This window comes from Prunus dulcis, chromosome 6, assembly GCF_902201215.1.
Source record: "Prunus dulcis chromosome 6, ALMONDv2, whole genome shotgun sequence".
Lineage (NCBI taxonomy): Eukaryota > Viridiplantae > Streptophyta > Magnoliopsida > Rosales > Rosaceae > Prunus > Prunus dulcis.
Genome location: NC_047655.1, coordinates 26728319 through 26745059, shown reverse-complemented (window position 1 = coordinate 26745059; position 16741 = coordinate 26728319). Strand labels below are relative to the sequence as shown.

At 37.1% G+C, this 16741-nt stretch overlaps 2 protein-coding genes and 1 long non-coding RNA gene across 6 annotated transcripts; 2 read left to right on the top strand and 1 right to left on the bottom strand.

The window, feature by feature from the left end:
* The first annotated feature begins 1003 nt into the window (after positions 1-1003).
* Positions 1004-4393, top strand: LOC117629706. Of its 4 annotated transcripts, none has more exons than XM_034362278.1 (4): positions 1004-1087; positions 1513-2374; positions 3558-3763; positions 3905-4393. In XM_034362278.1, exons 2-3 carry the CDS (start codon positions 1843-1845, stop codon positions 3590-3592), a joined length of 567 nt encoding a protein of 188 aa, XP_034218169.1. In that variant the 5' UTR covers positions 1004-1087; positions 1513-1842; the 3' UTR covers positions 3593-3763; positions 3905-4393. The 4 variants fall into 4 exon arrangements, with proteins under 4 accessions (XP_034218169.1, XP_034218168.1, XP_034218170.1 ...); XM_034362277.1 differs by having other exon boundaries at positions 3872-4393; XM_034362279.1 differs by adding an exon at positions 2998-3094 and having other exon boundaries at positions 3558-4393.
* Positions 4394-5775: 1382 nt separating this feature from the next.
* LOC117632223 lies at positions 5776-6642 on the bottom strand. The gene is made up of 2 exons (XR_004586438.1): positions 6496-6642; positions 5776-6248 (listed from the first exon to the last, which is right to left on the bottom strand). It is a non-coding gene; the product is annotated as an uncharacterized LOC117632223 (long non-coding RNA).
* A 1612-nt stretch (positions 6643-8254) lies between these two features.
* LOC117630588 (importin subunit alpha-4-like) lies at positions 8255-12712 on the top strand. The gene is made up of 11 exons (XM_034363289.1): positions 8255-8294; positions 8804-8993; positions 9158-9254; positions 9350-9441; positions 9519-9650; positions 10061-10246; positions 10408-10571; positions 10703-10769; positions 10867-10998; positions 11687-11777; positions 12129-12712. The coding sequence occupies exons 2-11, from the start codon at positions 8937-8939 to the stop codon at positions 12710-12712; spliced, it is 1602 nt and encodes a 533-aa protein (XP_034219180.1). The 5' UTR covers positions 8255-8294; positions 8804-8936.
* The last annotated feature ends 4029 nt before the right edge of the window (positions 12713-16741 follow it).

Genomic DNA, 16741 nt, shown 5'->3' with positions numbered 1-16741 from the left:
CAATTACCAAAAAGCTCATTGACAAAAAATGAAGATGTTCACTAACCTCATAACTTCACCATCACTATATACAACCAGTGTCTCTTTGGTGTGTGTGAGAACATTGACCATCAATACAATGAGAACGTAGAAGGTCTTTGATTTTTCCACTGCCCAATATACAAGTAAAAAAGTTAACCAAACTCGGTCTATATATATTTTGGACATCTTCTTGTTGGCTTTTCTTGTTTCGTTTCAAAATGATCCCTTTCAGTTTCCTGTCAAAAATGCGTCCATACGAAGTTGAAGTTCATGGCGTTAAAGTGGAGGTAAGTGCTGCGTCCTGCCATACTCATTTTATAGAAGATGTTTTTGGAAGTGCACTCGGACGGTTTCTGATAGGTCTATCCGTTTTGTGGCTTCTTTCCTATTGTTAATGCTTTGGGTGTAAGAAAAGCAGTGTGTTTCTTGTTTTTTCTTTCTTTCTGTTGTGATTTTTATGCCATTTTTAAAAAATGTATTATTGCTTATGGCTTATGGATTTCGTTTTTGCTCAGAATGTTCCTTGTTTCATCAAACTGTGTCTGAATTCACTTTTCTGATGACCACTTTTCCAATAGAATTGGAACCTACTAATATATATGATATCCATAAATAATTTGTGATCAATAAATATAGTACAAATAGTATCATTCATGGACATCAATAATTTAATAAATCGCATAAAAAATAACATTGGATAAACAATTATAAATAGAAATATTATATTAAAAAAACTTCAATTGTGCCCCCTTTGCCTCCTTTTTTGTCCTCTGCACCAAAATTGTAAGTGAAAAAAACAGGAAAAAGTTTCATCACTAATTGAGGGTTAAACAATTATAAAAATCTTTTTCGACCAAAAACAAAACAATTACAAAATAAAGAAAGAATGACGTGTCGCGAGGATGTATCAAACGGTATGTCGTCTATACGGGCATTGCTATGACATCGAGAGATAAGCCTAGTTTTGTTTCATATTTGCGAAATGCCCCCAATTAAGCTCAGCTGGTTTGGCTCTCGGAATTGCTCTCTGCCCTTCCCTCTACAAACGTCCTCTCTTCTGTCTAAGGTACGTGCATTGATTCCTTTGTGATGCCAATGATGCCTTTTTCAAATTTTGCTTCTGTTTGGTTCCTGAGAAAATGGTAGACAAGACAGGAAAATACCTAGCTTTTTTTGGAGGTTATAGTTCTCGAATTGTATTTCTTTTTAATTGGGTGAAATGGGATCACAATACTCTGCAACCCAATCTAGTCCTATATCTTATCATGCCTCACTTTTACAATGAGAAAATTTGCGTCCAATTTCTATAATTGCCTCTGTTTTCTTACATTTTCTCGGGTGCCAAGCAAATCATGGAAGTTATTGTAAACGTAATTTTTTATGCTTAACTTTTTTCGAACTGAATTTTGTGAGCGGAATCTGTTCGTAACTATTCTAGTATTTTCGTTTTTTGATTTTTTATATTTTGGCTGTTTTTGTGTTAAATTCCAGGAAGAAGACATGAGAACAAATGGACACTTTATTTGAGGTTATATTGATGACAAGGTCGTACCATTTTTACTATTTGGGATAAGTACTGGTTAGTTAGATGCAGAAGCAAATCTTATAGTTTTTACGTATGACTTGTTCATATTAGTAGGAAAAAGGTTTCTTGCTTAATGGCCATAAACTCGTGAATTGTGTTTGAGATGTCACGTGATCTTAAAAATGGGTTAGCTGACTTAGCTGAGAATATTGTATAGGTTGTTTTGTGTTTGAATCGAATGTTTATACCTTTGAGATCTTAGAGGCTTAGAGGGGAAGTCCGAGGTTAGGCATGTAATGGATCATCTAGGTTCTAGGGAAAATGATCTGGATTTTGACTTGGAAAGTGGTGAGACTGAAAGCACCAGTGAAGAAGATGGAAATGAAGGGTCGGGTTCAGATGGTAAATGTTCCAGGAAAACAATGGCTAGGGCAAGGAGTGGGTACTTGTATGTTGATGGATCAATAGCAGCTAGTGATGGGCTAAGTGCAGGCAATAATGTATCAAGTATTGGTCAGAATATGGATATGTTAGCTAGTAGTATGGGGCAAATGGCAGTAGGAAGAATGGAGAAGAGGACAGTTGAGAAACAGAAAAAGATCCCTAAAAAGCATCCCAAGCCACCTCGGCCTCCTACAGGTCCATCATTACATGCCGCCAACATAGAGTTCGTCAAAGAAATTTCAAAGCGTTCAAGGTTGCGGCGTGCAAGGAGAGAAAGGATGAATGCATTAAAGAAAATGAAATCTGATAAAACATCATCGTTGAAGATAAACTTCTTGGCAATGATCGTCACCACTATCTTCTGCTTTGTGATAATCTTCAACGGTAATGCTTTCTCTTCTTGTGGTTACTACTTGTTTTGATATGTTTTTTGTGTTCTTTTGTCGACTGACATAAATTGAGGTCTCAATTTTGGACTTAAGCTGAATCAATTCTATTTAGATTTCAACCATGGAAATTTTTGTCTAGATCTTTATTCATATATTGCTTTAAAAGTTTGTGAGTGAATCAGCACTATCAATATACTTATGTAACTTTTCTTACCCAAAGAATACTCTGATAAGAAATTAGTATAGGTGGGTATTACCACTCTGTTTTCTGTTCAATTACAGAAGTTGTTGAAATGTCTTGTACTTTAATCGTAAAGTAATACTCTTTGCCAGAACATGTCATAAAATATAATATCAGAAAGTAACAATGATATTGCTGAATAGGGAATTAAGGTGATAAACAAGAAAACAGCTGGTTTTGTTTTGTACTTGTGGGATGGTAGGGGCTGGTGGTAGGTTTGTGCCATTACAAAAGTTCCCTTTGTTGGATCCTCTTTCGTTTCGATTCTACTCTTTCATTAGTACGACATAGATTCATGTATGTCTATCTTTGACTTTCAGGAATCTTGGGTGCTCATGCATGATTTTAATTCATGTATGTCTATCTTTGACTTTCAGGAATCTTGGGTGCTCATGCATGATTTTAAGTGTTCGTAAATCCCACAGTTTTTAATTAGAAACCCTGAAACTCATGGGCTGGCTATGTGTTTCCCAGGTAAATGTTATTTTTCCTTTCCATCTTATGATTCTCTTAGTGAGCATCATACGGATTGTGTAGATATAGGTAAGACTATCAGAAATTGTGTCAGTTCAATTTTACAACATAGAACATCAACTGGCTCAACTGATATGTAACTGGATTACTTTTTAATTAGACAGACGTGTGTGGCATATATACTATGATGGAATTTAAGGTGAACCTTTGCTAATTTGATCCTAGGAAAGAAAAGTGATAATATATTGAACCGTAGTAAGCTCATAACATGGTGGAATTTTGGCTCCTCTCTTGATAGTTTTCAAATGGAGAGGGCTCATAAGATTAGCATATGCTCTTGCCTATATATATATATATATATATATATATATATCATTTTACAATCCTGGTATATATATATATATATATATAATTTTACAATCCTGCTGTTCCCTATCTCTCACGACAATGTTTTCCCATGCAGTTTGGCCGCCGAATGCCATGGGGATTGATTATTGAACCTTATTTTGAGTTTTGACAATCCCGATTTGGGGAAGCAGTGCTGTTAAAGGACTTTGTGGGTAAAGCAAGGCAGCCATCAATGGGGTCAATTAGGCACCACAGGGAGATGAAAGCATCATGCCCTTATATATATATATATGTATATATATATATATATATGTTGATCAAGTGAGTGAATTGCATAATCCACTAATCTCCTCAGCATCCCTTCCCAAAATGCATTTCCACATCCATACCTCCCTCTTCTCAATCTCTTGATATCTGCTCTTTCTCTAGAGACTAAGGTGTTTTAATACTTCACCATGGAAGATACCCTGGCGGAGTTGGTGGAGAGTAAGGACGAAAGACAAACGTATTCGTTGTGGGCCATCCCATCGGATGACGTGTCTTGCAGGGTCAAGAAGCTGATGGAAGGCCTTCGGGCTGAGTTTGGTGGACCCGTGATCGAGCCCCACATTACACTTACGGGGTCCATCCGTCTGTCGCCTGATGACGTGATCAACAAGTTTGAAGCCTTAGAGGATCCTATCCAAGGGTACGTTCCTAAAGTTGAAGCTGTGGTTACCAGGAGGTCCTATTACCAGTGTGTTTGCATCCTTTTTCAGCGACCCTATTTCGAGAAGGTCCTATCTATTGTCCACTTTTTGTTCTTTCCTTCATTTTATTTTATTTAGTTTGTTTTGTTCATATTTTATTTTTAGAGTAGAAAATAAAAATACTCCCCTCATTCTATTATTCAGAATAGTACCAACACATTTATTGCATATTTTCTCGGATGTATGATATATTACTTTACTACTGCGTGCATTTCGACATTTGGAATCGTAAGTTTTTTCCTAATTGTAGAAATGGATTAGTAATGTGTTTTTTCTTTTTTTTTTTTTTTTTTTTTTTTTTTTTTTTTTTTTTGAGATGATCAAACGTGGGAAAAATCAGAAGGATGGGGATAGAGGTTGACCAACTATTAAGTAAATATAATCTTCATACATACTTTCTACTTAGAATGTTGCTAAAAAGAATAAACCGTTGGGAGCTGAGGTTTTGGTGTTATTTCATTCTTGTTCTATTTTGGAACAGTTTTGGTTTTAATTTGCCGTTTGTTTATTACAAGTTCAAAATTTAAGATCAATTTAACAAGCAACGAGGATATTTCTGATGTTGATCTCGGTCTCTTTGAATTGACACCAAATATTATTTTTCTTCTTACTAGTTTTTACTCAAGCATAAAAGAAATTGAAGCATTAAAACTAGTATTCTTATTGTTACATAATTGAAACCCTAATAATTATTTGGGAGATTCACTATTATACCCAATATGGGGGCTCAAATTATAAAAATACCCCCATATGAAATGGATTTTAGAAACACACTCAAAGTCTATTTAGAACATAATAAAGAGACTTTTAACTTCTTATAAATTACAAAATTGCCATCAATTTCTTAAAACAAGCCCAACTCCAAAATCTCATAAGAATACTCAAAACACTCAATAGGGCATCAAAATAATTTAATAATCAATATTAAATTCAATGGTGAAGAGTTTATCTATAATATTAGTGTTAAGAATTAGTATATCACTAAATCTCTAATTATTTTCATATGTCCCCCCTCCTTTAAAGAAATGAGAGAGAGAGAGAGAGAGAGAGAGAGAGAGAGAGAGAGAGAGAGAGAGAGAGGGTGAGATTTTTTCTGTTGTATGTGATCACAATCTCTATAGTTCCATCGGTATGATTATGAAAAATACAGAAGCGAGAGGTGGGGGAAGGGTCTGTGGGGGTGGTGGATTGGTTTGGGATGGAGGGTGGTGGTCATGGGGGAATGGAGGAGAAGAAAAACCTGGAGGAGAGGGGGGTACTCACAAGAGTTTGCAATGAACTTTTGCCAAATGTGATTTTGATTTTGATAGAAGAAAAGATATTGAGGCATTTGCAATGTAATGTTTTGTTTCTTTTATGGTTTACTTTCTTTTTTAATAGTAGGCTTTGTTAGTCGACAATAGGTGGCTTTCACTTTTTAAAGAATAAAGAAGTGAAATTCATTGAATTGCTAAGCAAAGCCCTCAAATCATGGAGGGTTTCAACCAACTCTGTATACACATCAATAAGCACATGGCCAGGACAAACTTAACTACAAATCCAGCTCTCTACAAGAAAACACCAAACATAAATTATAGAGAAAACACCATGTGCTGCAAATTGCAATTCATTTGCGATAAAAACAATACACGATGTAGACATCAAAATGATAGGATGCATAGCATTTATGGAAAATAGCACGCCTTGCTCTTTTGCTTTAACTCTAGAGTACAATTAACTCTTCATTCTCTCCTATTTCAAAGGGCGAATCTCGACAGAAAAAGAACCAGTATAAGGGTCGTAAGTAAAACCAGAATCCTTACGTTTCTCCTCGCGTTCCGGGCACTCAAAATTTGAGTGTTCTTCTTCCTTCCCACAGATTGTACATTCCTTGAGAACTGCACGTCCTATGCTTAGGCCACAACTAGCACAACATGAGTCTCTAAAGAGGCAGCCACAAACAAGACATTCAACCACACAACTCTCACCAACAATTGCGTTCTTTGGGACTCGATACCTATAAGAGCATAGTTGCGTAGGGTGCTTATCCACCTTTAAACAATACTTACATTCACCTTCTGCAATTTGAAGATCCATTGTTAAATACAATGGAAGCAATACAAATAACATTTTTTAAAAGACAACGAATGAAGATCATAAAACAAAAAATCAGTAGTGTGAACACATTACATTGAATAACAACAAATACATAGATATTATGTCATACGATAAAAGAAAAAAAATGAATATACATGTAAAAAGAGAAGCTGAAAGGCACACTTTTTTTCCTTTTTTTTTTTATTGTCCCTAAAATCAATTGCTTACCATAACTTTTTCCATCCTTAGATTTTTCATCATCTGATTCTTCAACCTCTGATTTCCAAGTCTCTGATTCTCCATCCTCTGATTCTCCATCCTCTGATTCTTCATCCTCTGGTTCTTCATCCTCTGATTCTCCATCTTCTGATTCTTCATCCTCTGATTCTCCATCCTCTGGTTCTTCATCCTCCGATTCTCCATCCTCTGATTCTTCATCCTCTGGTTCTTCATTCTCTGGTTCTTCAAAGAACAAAAAATGGGTGATAATGTCAAAGAAGTTACAAGGAACGACATCTATGATCTCATCAACAAATAACTATATTATTAAATATCAATTCTACATCATGCAAACACCAAAATAACTTGGCTTGAGAAATCATTTCTTTTTTGGTAAAGAAAGCTATCCCAACAGGAAAAAATAAAATTATTAATTACGTCGTTTGTTATCGACGGGCGGCTGAGATTTGCCAAATTTAACTCCTATCTTAGGTGAGCCGTAGATCGTGTTGTCGAATATACAAACATACGATCCCGCCCAAACCCCAAACACGCCTATATATTCCCCCACCCCGAAAACTGCATCCATTTCTTCGCTGTGGTTTTTTTCAAGTAATTTGATCAAACATCTTGCAAGCGTTATTTCAGAGAACTGAAACAAAACCAAAATCCCAATCAGAAGGCATTGTCTCTTCGCCCGAGCACAAGCACCGTGGTGCGCAAGAAATCGTACAAGACTGGAGTGGATGCGGACCAGGCTCGGAGGAGAAGCGAAGACAACTTAGTGGAGATGAGGAAGAACAAGCGCGAGGACAATTTGCTCAAGAAGAGAAGCCAAGGCTTGCCTCCGTCCCAGCAGCAACTGCTTGATGGCACCCAAACCACCGTCGTTTTCCAGAACAGGGTACTATTATTTTAAAATGTTCTTGGTAATACTTTGTCTTCGTTTGATTTTTTGGTTTGAATTGTTGTGGGATTAGTTTGTATGGATGTGCTTGGTTGCTGAGAAAGTGAAGGAAAGGGAACGGAATTAAAAATGAGAATTACCGTTTTATAAGAAATTGATTACAAGGGTTGTTGAATCGATAGTTTGCTTTAGGCAACGGAGATTTTTCTGTTTATTCAAGAAGTAAGTATTACTGGTTCTGCTCATTATTTTGGTATATATGCTTCTTTACATTCTAAGTTTTATTGGTTCTACAACTCATAGTTTCTCTTCCTTTTGACTGCCAGAAATTTCCACCTGTTTGATTGTACTGGATGACAAACAATCCTTGCTTTCTTGATTCTTGAACAGGCAGTACGGGCTCTTGGAAATGTTGCTGGTGATTCTCCTAGTTTCAGGGATCTTGTTCTTGAACAAGATGCGCTAATGCCACGGCTAGCTCAATTAAATGAAAATTCCAACTTATCCATGCTGGGGAATGGTACATGGACTTTATCAAACTTTTGTCGTGGCAAGCCAGCAACACCATTTGATCAGGTTCTTGGGGATTTCAAGAGTTTTGTCTGGTTAAATTAAAACCTTAATAATATATGTTAAATGTCAGTTGGTATCCCTTGCTAATTTAATTTTGGTCGACGCCTTACTTGACTGTAATAAGTACCCTTCCTGCTTGCTTATCTGCATGTTTTTTGTTTCAGGTGAAGCCTGCCTTACCAATTCTTCGACAACTTATTCCCTTAAATGATGAAGAAGTCCTGACAGACGCTTGCTGGGCCCTATCGTATCTCTTAGATGGTCCAAATGACAAAATTCAGGCTGTGATTGAAGCAGGCGTCTGCCAGCGACTTGTGGAGCTTCTGATGTAAGATTTTATACTCTGTACAAACTATTCACATGTGGCAGTGGCCTTCACTGGTCCATATTATCTTAGCATAGTTGTTTAAGATACTCACCTTGAGTGATTTTTTATTCACTTCGGTTTGTTTATGACAGTCACCCAGCTTTATCAGCTTTTGAGTGGATGTTCTTCCCCTTAATCTCTTTCTTTTGTCTGACTCCTCTGTTTTCCACTTCACATAACTGATCAATTTGAATGTCATATATCAACTATCAAGTACTAAGCACTGAAATTCCTTTCTTTTTCTTTTTCTTTTTTCTAAAAGAAAAGGGAACTTGAAATCAATATATTGGCTGCCATTCTAATGTTGAAAAACACTGATAGTGATGACCTTCTGGTATATATTTTGACAATGGCAAAGATAAAATACTCAAGTGTGTTCTTTACTTCAGTTTCTTCTAGCAGATTGATTATGTGATAGTGTTCATACTATATCTTCTGATATTTTACATGCATGATTAATGTTCTTGCAGACAACTGGCTTCCAGAGGTTGTATTAAACCACTCTGTGATCTTCTAATCTGCCCAGATCCAAGGATTATAACTGTGTGCCTTGAAGGTCTTGAGAACATTCTGAAGGTGGGTGAGGCAGACAAAGGAATTGGAATGAATGACGGGATCAATATTTGTGCACAACTGGAGAGAGATTGGGCTGAGGAAGAAGTAAGTTGTATAGTTTGCTTATTTTTTGTTCAAGTCCTGGGGGCAAAGGAGAATGTCCATGTATGAGATCTGTTTAAAAGTTGACTCTTTACGTTTCCTCTTCTTGCAATTTGATCTTATATTAAAAGGTTTGGTCATTAATTGATGTTGGTGTTGTTTAACAGTTGGAAAGTATTCCCTCAATGGTGCAAGGATTATGGTCTGATGATCCTGCTTTGCAATTGGAGGCTACCACTCGGTTTATGAAGCTATTATCAATTGGTTCGGGATCAGCTCCAATACTTGAAGTTCATTTCCTATTCCTATTTAGGTGAAATATTTGTGTGATGTACTTTTGTTTTTTTGTTTTTGTGTAGAACACAGCCCTCCAATTGACGAGGTTATAAAACCAGGTGTGGTCCCTCGGTTTGTGGAGTTTCTTGGAAGACATGATATGCCCCAGTTGCAAGTATGAAATATTTTTTAAGTTTGTTATCCTTTAAGGTGTAATCAAACACCGAGGTTGACTTTCAGCTTCATATGCAGTTTGAAGCTGCATGGGCTTTGACCAATGTTGCATCTGGAACATCAGATCATACACGAGTTGTTATTGAACGTGGTGCGGTCCCCATGTTTGTGCGGCTTCTTAGCTCTGGCAGTGATGATGTCAGAGAGCAGGTTGTCTCTCACTACCTTTCACACTTTTCATCAATTTCAGAGCATTGCCTTTGGATTTGAAATTTTTAAGTATTTGAGTGATGCATATATGAAAAACTTTCCAGTTTCAATATGATATATAAGTTATAAGTTCCAGAAATTTGACTGCAGAGCACGGGGCAAAAGTATTTGGGCTTTCTGAATGATTCTAAGTTATGCATGTTTGAAAATGTTTCCAATTTCAATATGATATGTAAGTTAGTAATAAGTTTCAGAAAGTATTCTGCTCATTATTTTGGTATATATGCTTCTTTACGTTCTAAGTTTTACTGGTTCTACAACTCGTAGTTTCTCTTCCTTTAGACTGCCAGAAATTTCCATTTGTTTGATTGTATTGGATGATAATCCTTGCTTTCTTGATTCTTGAACAGGCAGTATGGGCTGTAGGAAATGTTGCTGGTGATTCTCCTAGTTGCAGGGGTCTTGTTCTTGGACAAGGTGCGCTAATGCCACTGCTAGCTCAATTAAATGAAAATTCCAAGTTATCCATGCTGGGGAATGCTACATGGACTTTATCAAACTTTTGTCATGGCAAGCCAGCAACACCATTTGATCAGGTTCGTGGGGATTTCAAGAGTTTTGTCTGGTTAAATTAAAACCTTAATAATATATGTTAAATGTCAGTTGGTATCCCTTCCTAATTTAATTTTGGTCGACGCCTTACTTGACTGTAATAAGTACCCTTTCTGCTTGCTTATCTGCATGTTTTTTGTTTCAGGTGAAGCCTGCCTTACCAATTCTTCGACAACTTATTCACTTAAATGATGAAGAAGTCTTGACAGACGCTTGCTGGGCCCTATCGTATCTCTCAGATGGTCCAAATGACAAAACTCAGGCTGTGATTGAAGCAGGCGTCTGCCAGCGACTTGTGGAGCTTCTGATGTAAGATTTTATACTCTGTACAAACTATTCACATGTGGCAGTGGCCTTCACTGGTCCATATTATCTTAGCATAGTTGTTTATGATACTCACCTTGAGTGATTTTTTATTCACTACGATTTGTTTATGACAGTCATCCATCACCTATGGCTCTTCGGACAGTGGGAAACATTGTTGCTGGTGATGATTCCCAGACCCAGGTATTAACACTAATTTGCAAGTATGGAATATTTTTGAAGTTTATTATCCATTAAGGTGTAAACAAACACCAAGGTTGACTTTCATCTTTATATGCAGTTTGAAGCTACATGGGCTTTGACCAATGTTGCATCTGGAATATCAGATCATACACGAGTTGTTATTGAACATGGTGCGGTCCCCATGTTTGTGCAGCATCTTAGCTCTGGCAGTGATGATGTCAGCAAGCAGGTTGTCTCTCACTACCTTTCACACTTTTCATCAATTTGAGAGCATTGCCTTTGGATTTGGAATTTTTAAGTGCTTCGAGTGATGCATATCTGAAAAACTTTCCAGTTTCAATATGATATATAAGTTATATAAGTTCCAGAAATTTGACTTCAGAACACGGGGAAAAAGTATTTGGACTTTCTGAATGATTCTAAGTTATGCATATTTGAAAATCTTTCCAATTTCAATATGATGTATAAGCTAGTAATAATTTTCAAAAAGTATTCTGCTCATTATTTTGTATACAACTCAACAGTTTCTCTTCCTTTTGACTGCCAGGAATTTCCATTTGTTTTGATTATACTGGATGAGAATCGTTGCTTTCTTGATTCTTGAACAAGCAGTATGGACTCTAGGAAATGTTGCTGGCGACTCTCCTAGTTGCTGGGATAATTGTTCTTGGACCTATTGGGCTTAAACTTTGAACCATGGGCTTGTTCGATTTTGTGCTCTCTTATTCATGAGTGTTTTTTGTAAAATAATTGTAAATAGGATTCCTCAATAGTATCCAAATTGTGTGCTCCTTTAGTTTGTTCATCTGTTATATGTTTCTTATTCCTATATTAGTTTATTAATTTGTTTTATGTTTATGTTGCCTCATTCTTTTTTCCTTATCTTTTTTAAGTAATAAATTTCAAATTATTACCAGGAGGGGGGATGGGGCACAACAAACATCGCTTTTATTTCTAACAATGGTGGTGGAACAATATTTGTTGGTGTGGATTCGAGGACCACATCTGGTAGTAGCAAAGGATTTATAATAAATGATACTTCAAACAAATACATGCATATGAAGGATTGCAATGTATTTGCCACTAGAGCGGGAAATGTCACCAATTGCAAAAAAATGTTAGTACATGTGAAGCAACATTATCATCATCAGGGGGAAATAATTAATGGCATCCGTGAAGCATCGGTAAAAGCCCATGATTTCATTCAAAAATGGGAAAGAAAAAAAAAATTGAAATTCAAGGCGTCTACCCTGATGTCTGGATGGAAGGTTGGATGGAACGGTGTAGGTAAAGCTCCTTTTGTATGTAAAGTTACGCATTTAGGAGTGACGGTGAAATCCAAATCCAATCAATGCACAGGATTTGCGAATGGAAGCGGTGGTCCATGTGCCTTGAAATACTTGGACAGTTGCAATTTGAAAGTCCATGTTTCAAATGAACTAGTTCAACATGTGATAAGGGCTATATTATATGCAACCCTTTTTGATGAATCTAGCGGTGGATATGTGCGCGTATTCAAGGTATTAAAACAAGGAGGTTATGAAAGGGTATATAACCGACCGGTTTTGAGAGCGCTTGTTGATCATTATGATGCCTTAGCTAGTTATCTTTCCAAATCATTGTTCTTTCTCTTTGACGAGCTTGATTACGAATATACACATGACATTAATGTGAAAGTGCATGAAGGATTCCGAAGACAGTTTGATGAAGAATATCAAAAGAATGTTGTCATAACTCAAGGACAAACATACACTATGCGACTTGTACATTTCAAGAACCCAATTGATGAGCTATATGAGAGGTTGGAAAGAAAAAATAGTCAGCGTGTTGTGCCCCCTGAAGTTGGATATCTACCGTCAGTTCGAATTGAAGAAATTGGTGAGGCTCCTATTTTGTGTGGTAAGGTAACACAGGAGTTGGTGAGAAATTTACGGGACATATGACACTCCTTTAAATAGCTTCTAGTAGGATGTTCATGTAATATCATACTTTCGAGAAAATGTCAATGTGAAAGTAAAAGAATGATTGTTTTTGTATATCCATATATCCATATATCCTTGTAAGCCCGACTTCTATCAAAGTATGCAGATACAAAAATATGAAATAAAATTGCCCAGAAACAGAAAAATCAAAATTTGAAATTAAAACCATCTATCACAATTACACCACCAAAATTCCTAAAATTAAAATTTCACATAAATAACACCTGCTTCTGCCACTTCCTATTCCTATCTACTTACATCCCCTACTTCCCCCTCACGTGCTTAAAAAAAACCCAAAAACAAAATTTCACAGCACTCACGTGACACCAGTCACGTGCTCAACGTTTCTCCTACCTACAGCTGAACATCGGCGTCTCCGCGTCTGAAATTCGCCTGTCCTTCTCTGCTTCATGATCGAAAATCACGCGCGTGCGTACGGACGTGATGCTCACACAGTGCATCCGCAGAAGACGAAGAAGAAGAAGAGCATCGAGACCAAGGCCACGGACTCGAATGCCGTCACTAGCGGCCAAACGACGTCGTCCACGATCGACAGGCTCAGCTCTGGCCACCACCTCAGCAGGCTCCGCGGGGCCGACCCCATCGGCGACCTGAATGCTGATGCGGACCGCCACCAGGACATTCTCTCTTGCTCTCTCAACTGCAGTCTTCACTTCAGTGACCCGGCGCTGGCTTTCTCTCTAGTTTCGACCGGGTTTGTATTTTTAAGGAGAGGGAGGGAGTGAGCGGGATTTTTATATATGGAGGGGGGCGATTGCAAAATGGTAAATGAAAATAAGTGTGGTCCGTTGATCCGCGGCGGGGTTTTTAAATAAAAAAAATTTTAAAATTTAAAATTGTCTTTCAAAATTCTTAATTTAACTATTAAAAATAAAAATAATTCTTTAAAACAAAAAAAAGGCCCAATTCCCCTCCCCCAACCCCATTATCCCTTCCCAGTCGCCATCACCACAACCACCACGACTGCTCCTCTCTCTTCCTTTCTCGCAGACCCAAGTTCCACCCCTGAAATTTTGTGCTGAATTCGTTACCTCACCAGCTTCAACATTTGCCACATCTCTGCCTCAATCCAACATCTTCCACTTTTAGCAAGACAAAATAAAGATTCAATTAATCTTTCTATGCATGTCAAGGCCCTACTCTGTTACACCAATTTTAGAAACATGGGCTGTATAAAACTCAGACCACCCCCACTTCCAGCCGCAACCCAAGCCCCACTCCCACCCCTAGCCCTTAAACCCAGCAGCCCCAACCCTCCGCACAGTCGTCGACAACCCAGATGAGCCCTGGCCTCTCTTTCTCTCAAACCTCCAGCACCTACAACCCACCATCTCCATCTCGCTGAATTCGGAAGCCATCAAATTTGGTTGCAGACCTTCGAGCACAAAACAACAAAAACAATGATTTTTTTTTGTTTTAATTTGTTGGTTTTTGAATTTGCAGAGAGAGGGGTGGGTTGGGTTCGGCTGGGGGTGGGAGTGGGGCCTGGGTTGCCACTGATGCTGGGGGTAGTCTAGGTTGTTGGGGAGAAGAAAATACAGAGGGGAGAGGGAGATCACAGAGAAAGGAAAGGGAGAGAGAGAAGGGGAGAATGAGGGAGCAGAAATCTGGGAAGGGTGGCTTGGGGATGATGGGTTTTTTATTATTATTATTATTTTTAAATTTTTTATATTTAAACCTAATTTATTAAGAGAAGGAATATTGGTGGGGGATGGGTGACGTCAAAGCCTTAAATCCATAATTTTTAAAAGACAATATTTAATATTTAATATTTTTTCTTCACACCTGGCACTTAGTTTAGTCAAATAGTGGGTTCTATTGGTGCAACATCATCTGTTTCAACAGTGAGGAGCAAAGTGAGACATAAAATATCGGTCAATGGGGCAAAGTGGATCACTTTAATTTTATGGGGGTAAGGTGAGAATTGACCAATTTTTTAGGGTGCACTGTAGCAATTAAGCCATTCTTTTATGATAGAAGCGATATTGAGGAGAGAGGAATCAAACCTAAAACTTCAAGTGTGGAGGTAAAGGTCTTAGAGCATTCACAATGGGCTCCATAAACCACATCTTTAGCTAAAATTTAGTAAGGAAATGAAAAAACTCACCTCTAACTAGGAGTGGGCTCGATTTGGGTTGGTTCAGTTTTTGGCTCAACCCGAACACCAGATCGTAAGCCTCGTTTTGGCTATTTTGGAAATTGAAACCAAACCATAATTGATGAAAACCGACCACTTCGGTTAACCGAACTTGGTGGGTTGGTTTGGTTCGGTTTGGGTTTTTTTGGCTTTCTTAGAGAGAGAGAGAGAGAGAGAGAGAGAGAAGAAGAAGAAGAAGAAGAAGAAGAAAAAGAAGAAGAAGAAGAAATAAAAGCGATGGAGAGAGGGAGAGATGGAGAGGAGAAGAAGAAAAAAAAAAGGGAGAGATGAAGAAGAAGAAGAAGAAGGAAAAAAACAAAGAGGGAGACGGGTAGAGGGAGTGAAGACAGACGTAAGAAGAATGAGAAAAAAAAATAGAGAGAGAGAGACTGATGGAGACAAGACAAATAGAGAGATGAAGAGAGATGAAAAAGAAAAGATTCAAACTATGTAATATATATATATATATATATATATATATATATATATATATTTGTGGGGGCGGATCCGTGGTACCATATTTTTTACATAAATTTTGGGCCATCAGATTACTCCACTTTTAATGGTTGAGATTAAATATGAGATGACACATAGTTTTAATGTTTTAAATAAACAATCATTAATTTTATTCTCTCTCATAAAAATAAAATAAAATAATTTTCGCTCCTCCTTTTTTTATTGGAAACGTAATCTATTTTCTTTATAGTATCCTTTTTTACTTGGTACTCTAATCTCTCTTCTTTCTCGCGCATACCTCTCTCTCTCTCTCTCTCTCCAGTAACTGCAAACCAACCGTATGAATTCTCTACTCCATTTTTATTCCATTTTCATTTGAACAGTGAAGATATCAGGTTTTATAATCTGGGTTCTGTTTAGACTTCATAGAATAAAATTGGCACCAAATTGCACAGGGGAAACATTGTTGTCAACTGGTGCTTCTCTTTACACTCAATAAAGTGTGAACTTTGACCCAACAATTCAAGTATAATTTGTCTGGCATGAGCATGATCAAAATCACTCATTGTCGCCTAGTTACCAAATCTGCAGAGTTTAGGGTATGGCTACCAATGATTTCAAGCATATTGGCATAGCAAGCCACAGTAACACATGGAAACTATACTTATATGCACTTGAACCAATTCTAAATCATGAGATATTTCCACGGAAGCACATAAAAAGAAGGGGATAGAGGTAGAGAGAGATTCTATTAAGTCTGATAAATCTTAGTACATACATTATCCAATCAATGGTCAGTCAGGAGTTTCGAAAGTGTAATGTGCCAGATTGAAAAACCAGAAAAAGAAGTGTTCGAACTATTTCATGGAAACAAACTAGGATGTCCCTAATTTTATCGCTAGCATTACGACACTACAGTCTCGTTGCAAACGCATTTGCCTTGGTGTGCCTTATTGCGTTCGGGCATGCTCAAGTATCAGTCGGGAGAGATATATATATATATATATATATATATATATGCGTGAGAAAGAAGAGAGATTAGAGTACCAAGTAAAAAAGGATACTATCAAGAAAAGAGATTACGTTTCCAAGAAAAAAGGGAGGAGAGGGAAAATTATTTTATTTTATTTTTACGAGAGAGAAAATAAAATTAATGATTGTTTATTTAAAACATTGAAACTATTGTCATGTCAGATTTAATCTCAACAATTAAAAGTGAAGTAATCTAATGGCCCAAAAATTGTGTCAAAACTTGTGTACAAAATATGGTGCCACGGATCCGCACCTTATATGTATATTTATTTATTTCTTATAATAATATTATATATAATATTTTTTTTAATACCATCGGTTTGGTTTGGTTAAATCGTGGTTTT

What these genes read in the sequence shown, in the direction of transcription:
- LOC117629706 (XM_034362278.1), top strand. Translation starts at nt 1,843, where the DNA reads ATGGATCATCTAGGTTCTAGGGAAAATGATCTGGATTTTGACTTGGAA. An exon ending in CTTTGTGATAATCTTCAACG is followed by an intron (nt 2,375 to 3,557) that starts GTAATGCTTTCT and finishes TTTCCCATGCAG; the next exon opens with TTTGGCCGCCGAATGCCATG.
- LOC117630588 (XM_034363289.1), top strand. Translation starts at nt 8,937, where the DNA reads ATGAATGACGGGATCAATATTTGTGCACAACTGGAGAGAGATTGGGCT. An exon ending in CAGCAACACCATTTGATCAG is followed by an intron (nt 10,247 to 10,407) that starts GTTCGTGGGGAT and finishes TTTTTGTTTCAG; the next exon opens with GTGAAGCCTGCCTTACCAAT. An exon ending in CGACTTGTGGAGCTTCTGAT is followed by an intron (nt 10,572 to 10,702) that starts GTAAGATTTTAT and finishes TGTTTATGACAG; the next exon opens with TCATCCATCACCTATGGCTC.